Source organism: Callorhinchus milii, unplaced genomic scaffold, assembly GCF_018977255.1.
Source record: "Callorhinchus milii isolate IMCB2004 unplaced genomic scaffold, IMCB_Cmil_1.0 Scaffold5, whole genome shotgun sequence".
In the NCBI taxonomy this organism is placed as follows: domain Eukaryota; kingdom Metazoa; phylum Chordata; class Chondrichthyes; order Chimaeriformes; family Callorhinchidae; genus Callorhinchus; species Callorhinchus milii.
In genome coordinates, this window is record NW_024704746.1 from 64,554,207 (window position 1) to 64,569,674 (window position 15,468).

The 15,468-nt window shown below is 39.4% G+C and overlaps 1 protein-coding gene across 2 annotated transcripts in view; it reads right to left on the reverse strand.

The window, feature by feature from the left end:
- exoc4 (exocyst complex component 4) overlaps nt 1-15,468 on the reverse strand; it is a 216,550-nt gene that overhangs the window by 180,321 nt on the left and 20,761 nt on the right. For both annotated transcript variants that reach the window (XM_007890836.2, XM_007890835.2), the window contains exons 5-6: nt 8,429-8,672; nt 4,517-4,694 (exon numbers count right to left, since the gene is read on the reverse strand). In XM_007890836.2, coding sequence (XP_007889027.1) covers nt 4,517-4,694; nt 8,429-8,672 — 422 coding nt within the window. The remainder of the gene's footprint in view (nt 1-4,516; nt 4,695-8,428; nt 8,673-15,468) is intronic.

Here is a 15,468-nt window from a genome sequence, read left to right on the forward strand (position 1 = left end):
TTGTATTGTGTATAGATAAAAATTGCATTAAATTCGGTGATGTGGAATTGCTGTGGATCAAGAACTGCTAAATTAATGTAATCTGATGGTTAGTTTGAGAACAGTCAATGTGTTTCGCCAAATGCTAGAAAAATTAACAGGCTTCCATTGAATTCAACCTTCCTTGGTTATTTTAGCCTCAACCATCATTTCTGGATTTTGATGAATAAAACAAGAAAATAATACCATTGATTTAATGTGCAAATTCCTTATAGCTAAGGTTGGCAGAAATCATTATTTATTGTTTTTTTTGTAGGATAGTGAACAATTTTTTTCAATTAATTTTTTCGATTTTTACCATACAGACTTGCTAGACACGAAACTGAGACAAATCAACAAATCAAAATGATTTACCCATATGTATTTCCTGGATAAAACCACACATTTCCAATATTCTTGGCTGAGTAACTTTTTAGGATTTTAGACTTCTCCTCCTCCCCTTGATCACCTTTGACCCCACTCCACGTTATATGTTCTGAAACATTTTGAGACATCCTCCCGATAAGAAAGGCTCTATATCACGTACAAAGATTATCATTTCAATGCTCTGCTCACTGGACTCCCCAGCTCCTCCTTACACAGTCTGCAAACCATCCAGAACTCTGCAGTTAGTGTCCTCTTCTGCACCGGGCTCCACCAGCCCATCATTCCCATTCTTACTTGGCTCTACTCTTCCCCACACCACTTCATCAAATTCACTTTCATGGCTTCGTCCCTCCCTACTTCTCCGACCTCCTGTAATTGTGGTGCCTAGCTGCTTTCTTTGCTCAGCAAACTCCAACCTGTTTCATGCCTTCCACTCATCTGCTCCATCCCTGCTAGAAGAACTTTCAGCCATTCTGTCCACATTCTCTTAGAACTCTATCCTGCAGTCCCTCCGTGTTGCCCCTTCCCTCCCCGCATTCAAAACCCACCTTAAGACCGGTTTTTTCAACTGCGCTTTCAGCCACCTTCCCCCTTACCCGTTCCTGCCAGCTCGGACTCCCATTCGTTGTGCAAAGTGCTTTGAGATATCCTCCTTATGTGAAAGGCGCTATATGAACGTAAATTGTTGTTACCGATTTACAATGCAATGAAAAATTACATTTGTATAGTGCTTTTCACGTTGGGAGGAATTATATCAAATCCAGGCAAAACTGCTAATAGAAAAAGTTCTATCAACAATGATCGATTCCCAATGGATTAAAATCAGTTTTGAGGGGTTGTCCTTGAATTGGGACAATCAATTATCAGACATTGTATGCAATATACAGTTGAAATTGGCAACTAGGTTCATAGGTCATTCAGAGATCACAATTGGTTCCCAACCATAACCTGATGGCATGATTCCTCAGTACTGACACATGACTATTAATCCTTCCTCTTTAGATTTAAAACAATCCTTCTGAATTGTGTAAACTAGAAACAAAATGTGCTATAAACCTGCATGATTATTACTACCTTGCTCCCAGTTACTTCTGAACACTTTCTGAAATTTAAATTGGCAGGCAACCTGTTTAACCATGTCTGAATGAGTGCTGACAATTCCCCCTTCACCTGCACCCACAAGGAACTGTGTGATTTATCTGCTTATTGACCTGCAAAGAGCTTTTTTGAATTTGCTGGTGATTAGATGTCACAAAATTAATAAGTTGGGTGTTGCACAGTGTCAGAACAGAACAGTCAAGGTAATGATTTCTTATTTAAAAAACAACAGCCAACATTTTGTGTCACCAACTTTAAAGGTCAAAATTGTCATAAACTCCGAAGAAAAAAAAGAGTGTGATGGATTATTGATGAGAGACTGGAAAGCAAAATAACAATGACATTTAGTGCAAGGCAAACCAATTAAAGCTTGTGCTTATTGAGAGTCTGCTCAATCCTTTGTGAGAATCAAAAAAATTCCCTAAGGTCACAAAATAAAAATAAATTAAAATAAACTATTTCTAATAATGATAATAATCCTTGCATTTAACATAGCGCCTTTCACGACTTCTAGATGTCTCAAACCACTTTACAGAATATACTGACTGTATATTTGTGGGCGTAATGTAATTCCTACCTTATAAAATGCAAGGTACTGTTACAACAAACTCCCAAATAAATTATTCATTCATTTCATGGCTGTTTGTGGAACATTGCTGTATGAAAATTGGCCGCTGCCAGCCCACAAGATACAGTCACTACACTTCATAGTATAATCTGTGAAAAAACTTCCAGACATCCTCCTGACAAGAAAGACGTAATATCAAAGAAAGTTTTTTTTTAAAAAAGTTCTTCTTTGTAGTATAAATTCAGTTTAAAACATGGTTACAGTGTGGATTCCATTCATTGCCACTGCAGGCCAATCCCCTTGTTTCCCAGGTCACGTACTGCTTTTGTGTTAAAATGGCTAACTACCAGGTCATTCGGTCTTTTTACAATAATAATAATCCTTGCATTTGAGACGTCTAAAAGCGCTTCTTTTCACAGACGATTATCAGAACATGGAATGCTTTGCTACCCTTAGGCTATTGAAACTGTGGCGATATCAATATTTGAAAGGGAATAGGATAAACATTTAAAAATTATATATAAATAGTTTAGAAAAAGACCAGGGAAATAAAATGTAGAAATTAGTTCCAGTGACTGAGCCAGCACCTGCTTTGACCCAATTGTTGATCTGCATCCTCCTTAGCCTTGATTTCTATGATTCTGAAGTAGTCCAGATTTGAGCCAATCAGTTAATCTGGCACTCAAGTAAAATCCATGGGGAGTGCAGTCTTATGGCAAGTACTGTTGAGACATGAAACTGGAGTTACACTTGTCTGTTTTCAAGTGGGCATTAAAGATCCCATGACATTATTTGAACAGAGAGTTTCGGCCAATGAACTGGCCAAAAACCCTTCAGATAAATTGGTTATTCACCTCATGGCTGCTTGTGTGAACTGGCTAGTGCTAATGACTCCCACGTTTACCTACAAAAACAATCACTGCACTTGACAGTAATAATTTGTGAAGCGCTATATGATGTTTTGATGGGATATGATGCTATAAAAATGTAAATGCTTATTTTAATTATCATTCTTTTTTCGAATTTTCAAATGATTTGTCATCAATTGACTTTTCATTGGCGTGTCAATCCTGAGAAAGATTGTGCAGGATGTGTGGCTGGAGACGGCATAAACAACCTGAAACATGTCTATTGCAGCAGGCAAATCCTTATACCATGGCTCATTTGATTCCAGTTTCTGTGCACAGAACACAATCTTCCCTCTCCTGAATTTCAGACAGGTCTTCAGTCTGATGCCAAACCTTTACTCTTTTCAGTAACCCTCCAGTAATGGAGAAGTCTGGTCTGATATGGTGAGCAAGTCGCAAGGTTATTAATAAAATATTACAAACTGACAAGGTGAACTGACCTGTAGGCTGTGCAGGCATGACGGCTCTCAAAAGGACTGAAATATTTGCCCAGGCACAGCGAATGCTGCTGAATGTCTGGCACAAACCAACATTTTAAGGCCCTATTGCTTCTTTCAATAATCAAACCATAAATCAAAAAAGTGTTACATTTATGGATGGATCCCCAATCTGCTTACTCACTTCTCCTGGATTGAAATTTCCTAACAGTATAAAAGACGGGAAGAAATTAGTTTAAATAATAAATGTTGGGGAAATTCCCACAAATTCCATTGTTTGTCCCCTACAAACTACCTAACTCCTTCCTAACCCCCTCTCAATGGTCCCCCTCCCCACTAACCCCCCATCAGTGCCCTGGTTCATAAAGCCCTTCAAAATGTCCGCTGCATTTCAAACAAATCTCTCATTATCTGCAACCTTATCCTGGATGCCTGGATGAACACATTGATGTACTTGGGCTAACAGAAACCTGGCTGTCCCTCAGTGGCCCTCTCCTTTGTCCAAGTTTCCCCCACCCCAACTCCTCCAGTTCATCTGGCCCATCTGCTCCCACTATAGGCAGTATATGTTATGTTTCTGGACGGGAAACACAAAAATATTGCTTATGAGACCACAGACGTTTCTCAAATAGGGTATCCAGCCCTTTGCAGCCAAAAGGTTGGCCCATCCTGGTCTATAGGCCCCCAAACCACTTGGCTGCTTCCTCACAGACATCTCCTCCCTCCTCATATCCCTCTGCCTCTGTAATGAGCGCCTCTTCATAATGGAAATCTTCAACCTATACCTCAACTGCTGCTCCATGTCCTCAAAATTCTCGAAGCTCAAGCTGCGGGTTGGATTTGGGAGGGATGGGAGCCAAGAGAGGGGTTGGGGGAGGGATGAGGAGGAAAGGTGACCAAAGGCACAACAACTTACATTTATATAGTGCCCCTCACGCAGGGTAGAGTTTTAGAGCGCTTAACGAGGGAAGTCTTCAGACAGATCTTGAAGAAGATGAGGGAAGGGGAGAGGCGAAGGGATTCCAGGATGGAATGCTACAGTTTTAAGTTCAATAATTTCTTGATGAATAAATAGCAGTTCAATTGGGATGCTATCTTACCTGGAGTACATCCTGGATCCTTGCCCACACCTCTGCCATATCATACAGTTTAATCTCGCTCTCATTCAAACCAGAAGGCAGAACAACCATTTGATGCAGAAAGCTGAGAACGATCTTATGAGCTGCAGCTACGGCATAGAACTTTTCAAACAGCAATTCAAGTAGCTCCAATAATAACCTAGGATTAACATAGAAACAAAAATCAACGTCTGCTGAACAGCTATGCAGTAAGAAACATGGCTACTGCATACAGCTATCTACAACTAATATAATAGTGCTTTCAAGTAAAAGGTCCTCTCTAAGCTCTTAACTATTTCATGGTGAACACAAAACATGGAAATAAGTGATATAAAGATGCTGATCAACAGGATTGTCAAAGAGACTTTTTTAATGATTATTTAAGCTGATAATTAATTTATTATTAAATATTATTTAATAATAATTGTTACATTTGTTAAATGTGCGCAAGCTGATGCTCCCCCAAATTGATAATGCTTAAAACAGTGTTTTGTGTTACTTTTTTTTTAAAAAATGTGAATATTTGGGGTTCTTATTATTAAGGAGATGTCTCACACAGAAAATCTTACTATTCTTAATCATATTCAATAGTTAAAATATGCAATTTTTAAAAGAATATGAATGAAGAGGAATGTGCACATTTGTACAATTTTAAGCGCTATTTCAAGCAGGCAGCAGATTTAGAAAAGAAGTCATTAACTGAGGAACTCTTGACTGAACACGATGAACAGGGCAGGGTGATGTGAATGATAGCTTAGCTATTGAAACTAGATAGCTCAATGCTCCCTCAGCGATAAAACACCACTTGAACAGCAACTCCAGAAAATGAATGAATAATTATTTTTTATTGCAAGTTTAGTGCAAAGTGTTCTAGAACTCTGTCCTATCAACATCTTAAATTAAACACACTGATGGAATAGGTTTTCTCTATGTACCTTTCTCACTACATAAATTTGGCAGTTTAGTTAATGCTGAACCATGGGCAGTTTCTCAGAAATATCGCAAGAGATGGGCTCATGTGGGAAACAAGAATGTTACACTGGTACAAATGGGAAATGTGCTTAAGGCACAATGTAAAGACAGTGTAGAGGGCACTATTAACCACCTAAGGCAGTGTTCTACTTAAATAATACAGGAAAATGCCAGATTATTCATCTTGACAAATCTACAATTCAACACTGCACACTTTTGCCCTCCACCTAAAGATATCTATCTCTATTATATATAGTCTTGTTCACAATGAGATGTTTATTTAGATCACGTCAAAGGAATTAATCAATAAAAGATGAAGTCTTCTGCTGGGAATTCTATGAATGCACAACTATCTGCAGATAATACTTCTAACTTCTGATATTACTTAAAATCTATTAATTTTAAAATTGTGTCCTCCAGTTTTTCATTCAATGTTTAGTCCAAATATCCCAGCCACATCTGCATCAATCAGCACTATTTAAAACCTAGATCATGCTTCCTCTCCACAATACTCTTTTCACCAGTGAGAACACGTTTAGCTCTATGAGTTGATCGTCACAATGCAAAGCCCAAAGTCCTCAATAATTCTAGTCATTCTTCACTAAATGTCAAAATCCTTATAAAAGTAAGAATGCCAAAAGAGCACATGGTACCGTAAATATATCTTCACCATAAAGCTAATTTTGAATCCTGGGTTGCAACTTGTGAGTTTGGAGTCAAAAGACGATCTAAGATCACACGTGTAATAGTAATTTACAATTCTTTACAAGTACATTGGCTCAAAATGAGATAAAATGTTTGCCAGATTTTAGAGAAGGTAGACATGCATGGTTCTGGGACCTTGGGCTCCAACTTATGAAGAGACTTGATTTTATGATGAGACTTTTCTTGGGAGAAAAGTAAATTATTGAGTACGAGAATCATTCAATGCTTGAAAATACTGAGAAAATGCTAGCAAGCTAATTGACATCTGACATCCAAGGCACTATGGGTTATTGTCTTAGAGCGTTAAGTGTCCAGTTACAGAAAGGGAATGGCAATATCCTGGCACCAGGGCACTTTTCCTTTGAATGAAGAGGGGGAAATCAATGCTTAATATATAATTTAGGCCACTGTGAGCACACAATAGTGCTGAGAGATTAGATTAGTGAGGGAAGTGAACACACTTGGAAAACATACTAATAGGCTTCATCAGCCAAAACTGCCCCCAAGGTATGAATCGCTGCAGCTGCAGAAAGAGGAAAGCTTTCACCTCAGGAACTTCGGGTATTCAAGTTATCCAATGGGCTGGTAATTACCTCTCCGGAGTATTACTCATCAGCTTCAAAAATTGGGAGTCTTGTTCATGTAGCCAGCAGGTACCAGGCTGTCTATAATTTGGGCACAACTCACAATTTTTGCTGGAAACAAACCAACCAAAAATGCGAGCTTCCTCATTCAGGAGAAAAAAAATCATGAGTACGCTAAAGACTGTGCAAGACTCAGTTGCCACTGTAATGGAATATCTGATTAACGCTCAGGAAGGCAGGTTAGGTCACAGGAACTGCATATTTTATTAGATTTCTTTGTACTAGTCATATTAATCATCTTCTAACTCGTATCGCCGCTCCCCTATCTTCCATTACTCCTGCACTTACTGGGAAATAATGTCCTGACCCATCCAAGCATGAATACTTACCGGCCGGCTGCATTGAATCACAAGAAATAATAATAATAATCCATGCATTTGATAGAGTGTCTTATTACATCTTCGAGACATCTCAAAACACTTCACAGTATATACTATAAAGTGAATTAACTGTATATTTTGTGGGTGAAACGGGGCAGCCAATTGCGCACAGCAGCGTCCCACAAACAGTCATACAAACAAATAGTCTTGATCTATCGCTGCATGTGCAGAGCAACTTTATTTCGACGAATTCAATGCATATTTCAATGCAGCCGATAAGTGTGCATACAGCAACAGGTCAAAACTACATTTCCGGTGTCAATGCAGCTGAATGCACACTTACGGACTGCATTGAAGTATGCATGCGCAGAACAGATTATTGATTCAATAGGATTTTGGACAATTTATACAAGTTTGCCTGTATCTTGCACTTCACCCAAGTCATAATAAATGTTATGTTCCCGACTGATACGACGTATGTGAGTTTTACTGTATAGAGAACATTGATAAATTGAATTCAGTAAATGCACAGAACATTTCATGAGCTATTAACAAGTCAAAGCACTTTATCATGCTACTTGCAATTGACTTTCCAGGAAAAAAAAAGTTGCATTTAATTTCTGAATTACTTGAGAATTGGTTGAAATAAAAGCTGTGGTATTCTCATTTGCCTTGTTAACGTCAGCAACACAGAAACTGTACAAGCAGAAGCTCGTGCACATGCTCGTGTTTAACAGATGCAAGTCACATTTTTTTCTTCCAGCTGCATTTCTTTCTCAATCTCAGCACCAAACATCACAGGAAAATGGCCATTCTTCAGATGTGAACCCAGATATTACAGAGGAGTTTGATCCTGTCCACATCAGAAATGCACGTACGCATATTTTCCAGTAAGATTCACTGAATAGCCATCGGGAGTAGGAATCCTGGTTATTTTTTTCCTCTCTGAGCAGAAGTTGTTGCTGCCAATTGTACAGTTTCAACTACTTCAAGTTAAAAACTGTTCAGTCAGCACTTAGCAGGATTTGACCCCATTACTTTCTGGCCTGAACTGAGTAGTGCTTTTATCTTCAGTGAAGCTCTGCTTCCTTCCGTTTAATAAACTCAGGGCTTTAAATAGAGCATGTAAATTTGGTCAAAAAATCACTACTATATAGGTTTATATATCACAATTTCAGCAATGACTCATCAATCTGAGTGTTTTAATTTCTAATATCTGATTTTTCTTTCCCCAACAAATGAAGCACCGTTACCTGGGTTGATTCTCCTGTGAAAGGACTTCTCCCCGTTGATAAGCATTGTCTGCAACCTGGGTTGTTGACCGTTTCATAATTTGCTTCAGTTCTTGATTGAAACGCTCCTTGATGGCTTTAATTGTCTCTGGGATCTTCTTCAGCTTTACCAAGGCCTTTATCAGGATTCCCATGAAAAGAATACTGTTCTCCTCTGGCTCGCAGTCTAGATCCTCCTTTATATCTCTCAGATTTATCTCTTTCACTGTTAGACAACAAAAAAACAATTAGCTCGTTCAAAATGATCACACTTAAACTTAATACTCATGTATTCCTTTACAGTCACTGAGGCCTTTCAGTCTCAAGATGTTTGGAACACTGATTTATAACATTGTGAAACGAACAGAAGAATACAACACATCTAGAAAAATGACAAGAATATAAATAAGTGGGAATAAAACTGGACAGAGTGATGAAAAAGTACAAAACAAATGTTTGTTAATTTTAGCGGGATGAAAAGAAAGAGGAGGCAAACTATATCCATTCAAACACCCGAGAAAACATTCTCATCAGCTTTGAACATTGACACAAAACAAATAAGTTCTCTCCTCACAGCCCAACTGTTGCAATTTAGTGTTTGTCCATGGCTTGATTTGTCATTGTGTCAGCCAGGCTCAGTTGATATCACTCTCGCCTCTGAGTCAGAAAGTTGTGGCACGAAGACTTACATTGGGATTTGGAACTCACAGTTTAGGCTGGTACTCCAACACAGTCCTGGAGAAACTCGTCAGAGGTGCCATCCTTCACATGAGACCCAGGTCCCATTTGCCTGTTCAGGTGGATATTAAAGATCCCACGGCACCATTCGAAAACAAAAGTGAATGTCTCCAAGTGCATTAGCCAACAATCTCCCAGATAAAATTGGTCATTCACTTTATGCAGCTCATTAATGTGAGCAAATTGGATGCCATGTTTGCCTTCAAATATAGTCATAACACTTCACAGTAATTCCTATGACGTGCTTTGAGATGAACTCCAAACATGAAAATATGCTGTATATCAAATGCAAGTATTATTACTATTATTCATATTTGAAAATCTGTTTATGCGAGATACAACACATTTGAATTTAAGAATTACCTTACATCAAAGCTATTTCATATAAAGAGTGATTTCTGGTACAATAATCAACCTTTTCTCAAGGAAGGATTGTAAAGAACTTTATAATAATAATAATAATCCTTGCATTTGATATAGCGCTTTTCACGTCGGGAGGACGTCCCAAAGCGCTTCACAGAACACACTGTAAAGTGAATTGACTGTATATTTGTGGGCGAACGCGGCAGCCAATTGCGCACAGCAATGTCCCACAAACAGTCGTAGATTGAAAATGACCAATTTATTATTGTTTTGTTTTGGAGGGATTATTATTAGGCTCTGTGTGGAGTAAGGAAACTTGCCCAAGGTTTCGCCCTCTGCCTGGAATTGAACTCAGGTGTCTCGCTTGCAAAGCGAGTGCTCTAACCACTGAGCTACAGGACTCCACTTTGAATGTTATTTCAAATGGTGTCAGTCCTCACTAATGTAAGTGAGCCAATTATGCTCTGGAAATTTAAACAATAAACTGATGTTCTGCTGAGGAAATCTTCTATAAAGTTACCAATTTCGCTGTTGCTCTTTGATGTGAAGGGAATATTATGAATATTAATCCAGGTTTTCATTCTTTCAATTGAAAATATCTTCCATTCACACAGACAAAGGAAACTTACAGGTATGGATGTGCTCCAGGGAAGAAAGTAGGGGTGTGTTTTTAACTGTTCTTGTGTGGCTGCTCCAGAATTTCACTTTGTTGTAAAGTTTTAAAACTTGATTCCAGTACAAACCTGATTTATGCTGCAAGGAATCAATTCCATTCCTGAATCTACCTTCTGAGATAGTTTCGTGAACGGGGCTGAGAATTCACTCAATGATTTATATCAATGCACCTTAACATTGACTTGATGTGAAAACAGCACTGAATTCTTGCAAACTGAAGCAGAAAATAGAATACTGCATTCAGATTATGTTCAAGTACAATTTATAAAGGTTATGATAGACGTAGACCTAAGGCTGCAGAAAAACACCTGATTCAAGTTGCCCACAAACAGAAAATAGGGAGAAAATTAAGTTCTGATAAGTTGATTGTTTTTCCTATTCCACTTGCAAGGATTTCAGTAAAGTGTAATGGTAGGCAATGTGAAACTTTCCCACTGAGACCATTCAACTTTGGTAAAAATCACAGATTGTAAAATTTCTTCACTCTATCTGCGTCTCCATTGGCAACAACAATTACATTTGTATAGCGCCTTTCACATCGGGAGGATGTCCCAAGGCACTGGATAGACAGAGTTATGGACCTGAGCTGAGGGTCAGAGTGAAGAAGGGTGGAGGGCAAGGGGGGAAGCAGGGAGATCGAAAGCACGGTCGAAGAGGAGGGTCTTGAGGTGAGTCTTGAAGTTTGTGAGGGAGGGAGCGAGACAGAGGGACTGCGGGATGGAGTTCCAGAGGGTGGGTGCAGAGTGGCAGAATGCCCACCTACTGATAGTGAAGCAGGCAGGAGCCCGCTGAGCGGAGGGCGCGGTGGTAGGGGATTAGGAGGTCGGAGAGGTAGGGGGGAGCAAGACTATGGAGGGCTTTGAAGGTGAGGACCAGGATCTTGAACTGTATCCTCTGTGTGATGGGAAGCCAGTGGAGTTGGGCGAGGATGGGGGTGATAGGATCGAAGAGCCTAGTGCGGGAGAGGACACGGGCTGCAGAGTTCTGGATGATCTGCAGCCTGTGGAGGGGGGAGATGGAGAGGCCAACAAGCAGGGACTTTGCGTAGTCGAGCCTCGATGTATGAAGATGTGTGATGAGGGTTTCGGCGGCCTGCGGCGTGAGACAGTGTCGGAGCCGGGCGACGTTGCAGAGGTGGGGGAAGGCAGAGTGGGTCATGGTGCAGACGTGGAGTAGAAAGGATAGTTGAGGGTCAAACAAGACCCCAAGCTTTCGGACTGGCTTAGCAAGGTGGAGTATTCAACCATGGATGGTGATGCTGTCAGCGTCTGAGGTAAGGAGGCGCTGATGGGAGCCAATCAGGAGAGCCTCGGTCTTGTTGGCAGGTGGGCTTTCAGCCATTCTGCCCCTTCCTGCTCTCTGCAACTCCATGCCAAGTCCTTTGACTCACTACCTCCGACCCTCCGTCCCGTCTACTTCTCAAAACATAGGTCTTTGTCCGCACTTTCGATCATCTTTCCCATCTCCACCTCTTATCCCCAGCTTGAATGCCTATAAATATGTTTTGGGATGTCGTCTCAACATGAAAGTTCACTACGTAAATCATATTGTATTAACAGACCAAGAGAAAAAATGCAAGCTTCAGATGAGGGAAGGATTACTGATCGAACAACAAGCTTTTCATTGATTCCTACCGAGAAATGCAAGAGGTACTTGAAGAGAGCCTCCCCCAGATAAGGAGCATCGTTCAAATACTGGACAAATTTGGGCTTGAAGGGAAAACTAATTATCGGCACAAAAAGACACATGCTGGAGTGAGTAATTGCTGCTTGAATATATTCCCTGGACCTACCTCCTCATCTGCTTCAGTTCTAAATGTTATAGGGAGCAGTGTACACCTGCAGCGATTTCATTTAATTTCAGAGCTATGCTTTCTGTACTGTCCTGACAACCCTAGGCACAGAATATGCATCAATTCCCAGCCAGTATTACAGTTTTGTGGGGTCAGGTGTTTCTAAGTAGCTCTCAAACCTGTACAAAGCACCTGCCCACAGAACACTAAATGAAGTTACTGTGAAACACAAAGGTTCTCCCATAACCTAAGTCGGATGAACTGCCTATCAGCTGGGAAGGCTGATCCTAGGCAATAAAGCAATGATACCATTCTAAACCGCTATAATGATTCACTACATTATCTCTCCTTGCGTATGTCTTGGCATAAATGGCTAACTTGCATTTTTGGGGGCTTTACATTTTAACAGAACACTCCTCTGCTCCTCTAGCAGTGTGGGTCGCAAAGCAACACATTCTTGAAGACAAATTAAACAGTTACAGTATTCCATACTAGCCAACACAGCACAATAGTAATTATATTTCTTACCAATTGTGCTTTGTTAAGATGCTTAACTCACAAATCACTGATTACTATACCGGTCATGCCCACAAGAACTGTCTCGTTTATTCAGCAGTTTTAAGCGTTAGTGTGCTCCACAGCATTTAAACACAAAGATAGCACTATTAGAAAAATGATGCTGGATTCGCAGGTTATTTGCTGTGTTGAATGGCTTGGTAATAGCTTTGGCTATTCGAAACACAAGCTGTTATCGTAATGCTTTCACTTTCCCAATGGAGCGGAAATTTCTCTTTTGAGCCAATGACCACTGTAGATATTTCTTCCTTTATTGCTATTGGAATACTTTAAAATGGAGGTGAAATGCCAGGTTTTTTGAGCTCAACGCAAGTCCAAAACAAATCTTCAGGGTTTATATTTATTTTCCACGACAATGGTCGACTACAATGCAGACCAAGGCTGTCAAAGTCTTGACATTTAATCAATAGACATAAATCACTTAGGTTATTAACTGAAAGATATGTCTCTGCTGACCAAATCTCAACAGATTACTCCGAACAAATGGAGAAGTGAAGCTAATCTTATCTAAAGCACTAGCGTGCCATTTTAATGCAGCTGATTTTTATAAAGCATTAACACGTTGACTCTTGATTTTCTTTGTATTTTACTGGGCCCATTTCCTTCCGATTGCTTTTGTAATCTCCTGATTAAAAGGTATTGTATGCCTTTAGATAAGCCTAAATGATTAGACGCAAGCCAACAATTCCATATTTTAAGGGGGACCTATCAAAGGTTTTCTCTGTTTGCCTAGCAGAAAGGTTTTTCCACTATCATCAAGTCAGTACAAGACCACATAAATCGAGAATTATCACCAGAAGATAGGGTGAATTTAGAAGGTAATAGACTAGTTAGAATGTGGAATGCAATGCCACAAATAACTGTTCAACCTGAGTCTGTAACAGTAACAAAGAAGACTGAATAAATGTTAAAGGCTATTGCGAAATAGCAGATGAATAGGTTTTAGAGTTTATCACTCCAGAGGTAATGTAAGCACCACAAGAGGGCTTCATGGATATTTTCAAGGTTGCAAACATTCAATGTTTCTATAATACAAGGTGCTTTGCTTTGCACCTTGTATTATAAGGGCGAAAACCTTGGTAGAACATATTCGATAATGGGCTTTAAAACCACATTGAAGACAGACTGGGGCTTTGAAGTTTGGCTTCTCACAGCGGATTTCCATACTTGACCACAGGAGCAAAAGACTTGGTGCATACCTAAAAACCTTTAAACTGTTTTTTGAAATACTAAATACTGTTTTTCCACCAGAAATCTTATGAAGGTCAAACAGTAAAAAAAAATTCTCCCCGAATTCAAGTACAAATTTTGAATTCTCCGAACGTTTGGGGGAATTCTGGGATTTACTTGCATTGGTTTCATGACGATTGACTTCATTGATGCTGTAAATGTGTCACTGGACCCAAGTTTGACACCAGAATTGATCGCTTTTGTTGCCAGCGATTTGTGAAAGAGCTATTTCTGTTACTTTACTGCTTTGAATGGATATTTTAGATTCACACGCTTAATTAGAACACTAGATTTTCACACATGTATCATTATTACAATCTACCAGCCAAATCTGCTGTGTTGATGTGTTCTTTAGTGAGTCTGATTCAACAGTAATCGTCAAGAAACCATGAAATGTAAAAGTTCTCAATATTCCATTTGCTGGGCTGCCTAATTCCATTCCATTTTTTTCAAAAAACATTTATTTTTTTGACAATCACCTATAAATATCCTGGCTTATTGACTGCATATTTTGTGGGAGAAATGCAACAGCCAATTGCGTTGCGCACAGCAGTATCCCACACACAGTCGTGGATTGAGCGACCAAATTATTATTTATTTCATTTTTTTGGAAAGGATTATTACCTCCGGAAAACTATCCGCCAATTGACGAACAACCAAGTTCCTACTTAGTAAGGAAACTTGCCTAAAGTTTTGCCCCGCTCAGGAATCGAACGTGCCCTCGCTTGCGAAGCGAGTGCTTTAACCACTACGCTACAGGACTCCACGTCTAAATATTTCAAAATGTCACTTAAAAGTTTAAAGGGACACAATTTTTACTGTGGCAATAAAGCACTAGCCTAGATGAATATAAAAATTAAACGACAATTTAATTTCTGAATTTAACTTTTATTTTACCTCATTAAAAATATTTCAGATACAAAATCGCTCTCCAGTCTGTCCCTAGGTACACTCCATCTTTCCAAGAACTAACTAGCTAGAAGGAACCAACATTTGGAAAAAGTATACTGAATAACTATCACATCTTCCCACCCACTTTGTGGAGTGTACTTAACATCAGAGTCAATTATTTTTGTCCCCCTGGAGCCTTCATAATCATAATTACTAAACTGCTACAGTAACAACAAATGCTCAGCCTATTATACATAACGCCTTAAGGAAAAGAGAACAAGATATCACTCACAGTAACGTATCAACAAAAGTACTGTTCAACTTTTTTTTTGCCCACAAAATATAGTCAATTCACCTTACAATATTATCTGTGAAGCGCTTTGAAACGTCTCAATGGCGTGATAAGGCACTCCATCAAATGCAAGGATTGAATGATTATTTCATCTATCATTTAAAGGAGATAGTCATAGAGATGGGTTAACTTTAGAGACTGATAGAAAGTGAAAAACTCAGATGGAGAAAAATGGAGTGAAAGAAGGGGAGGGAGACAGAAAAGGGCTGGCACAGAGTCTCATCGCGTGTGAGTAATCGGTTCTCTCCTGACGTTCACTCACTTGGGTGAAACTGATCCAATTCATAACCAAAAGATTTGGCAGTTTACCAACCATTGTATCTTTCTATAATCCTGGTGGGGATAGATTCTAAACTCCATTTTAAAACAAGACTGCACCGTATTTCTATTTCACTTCCTGCCTCC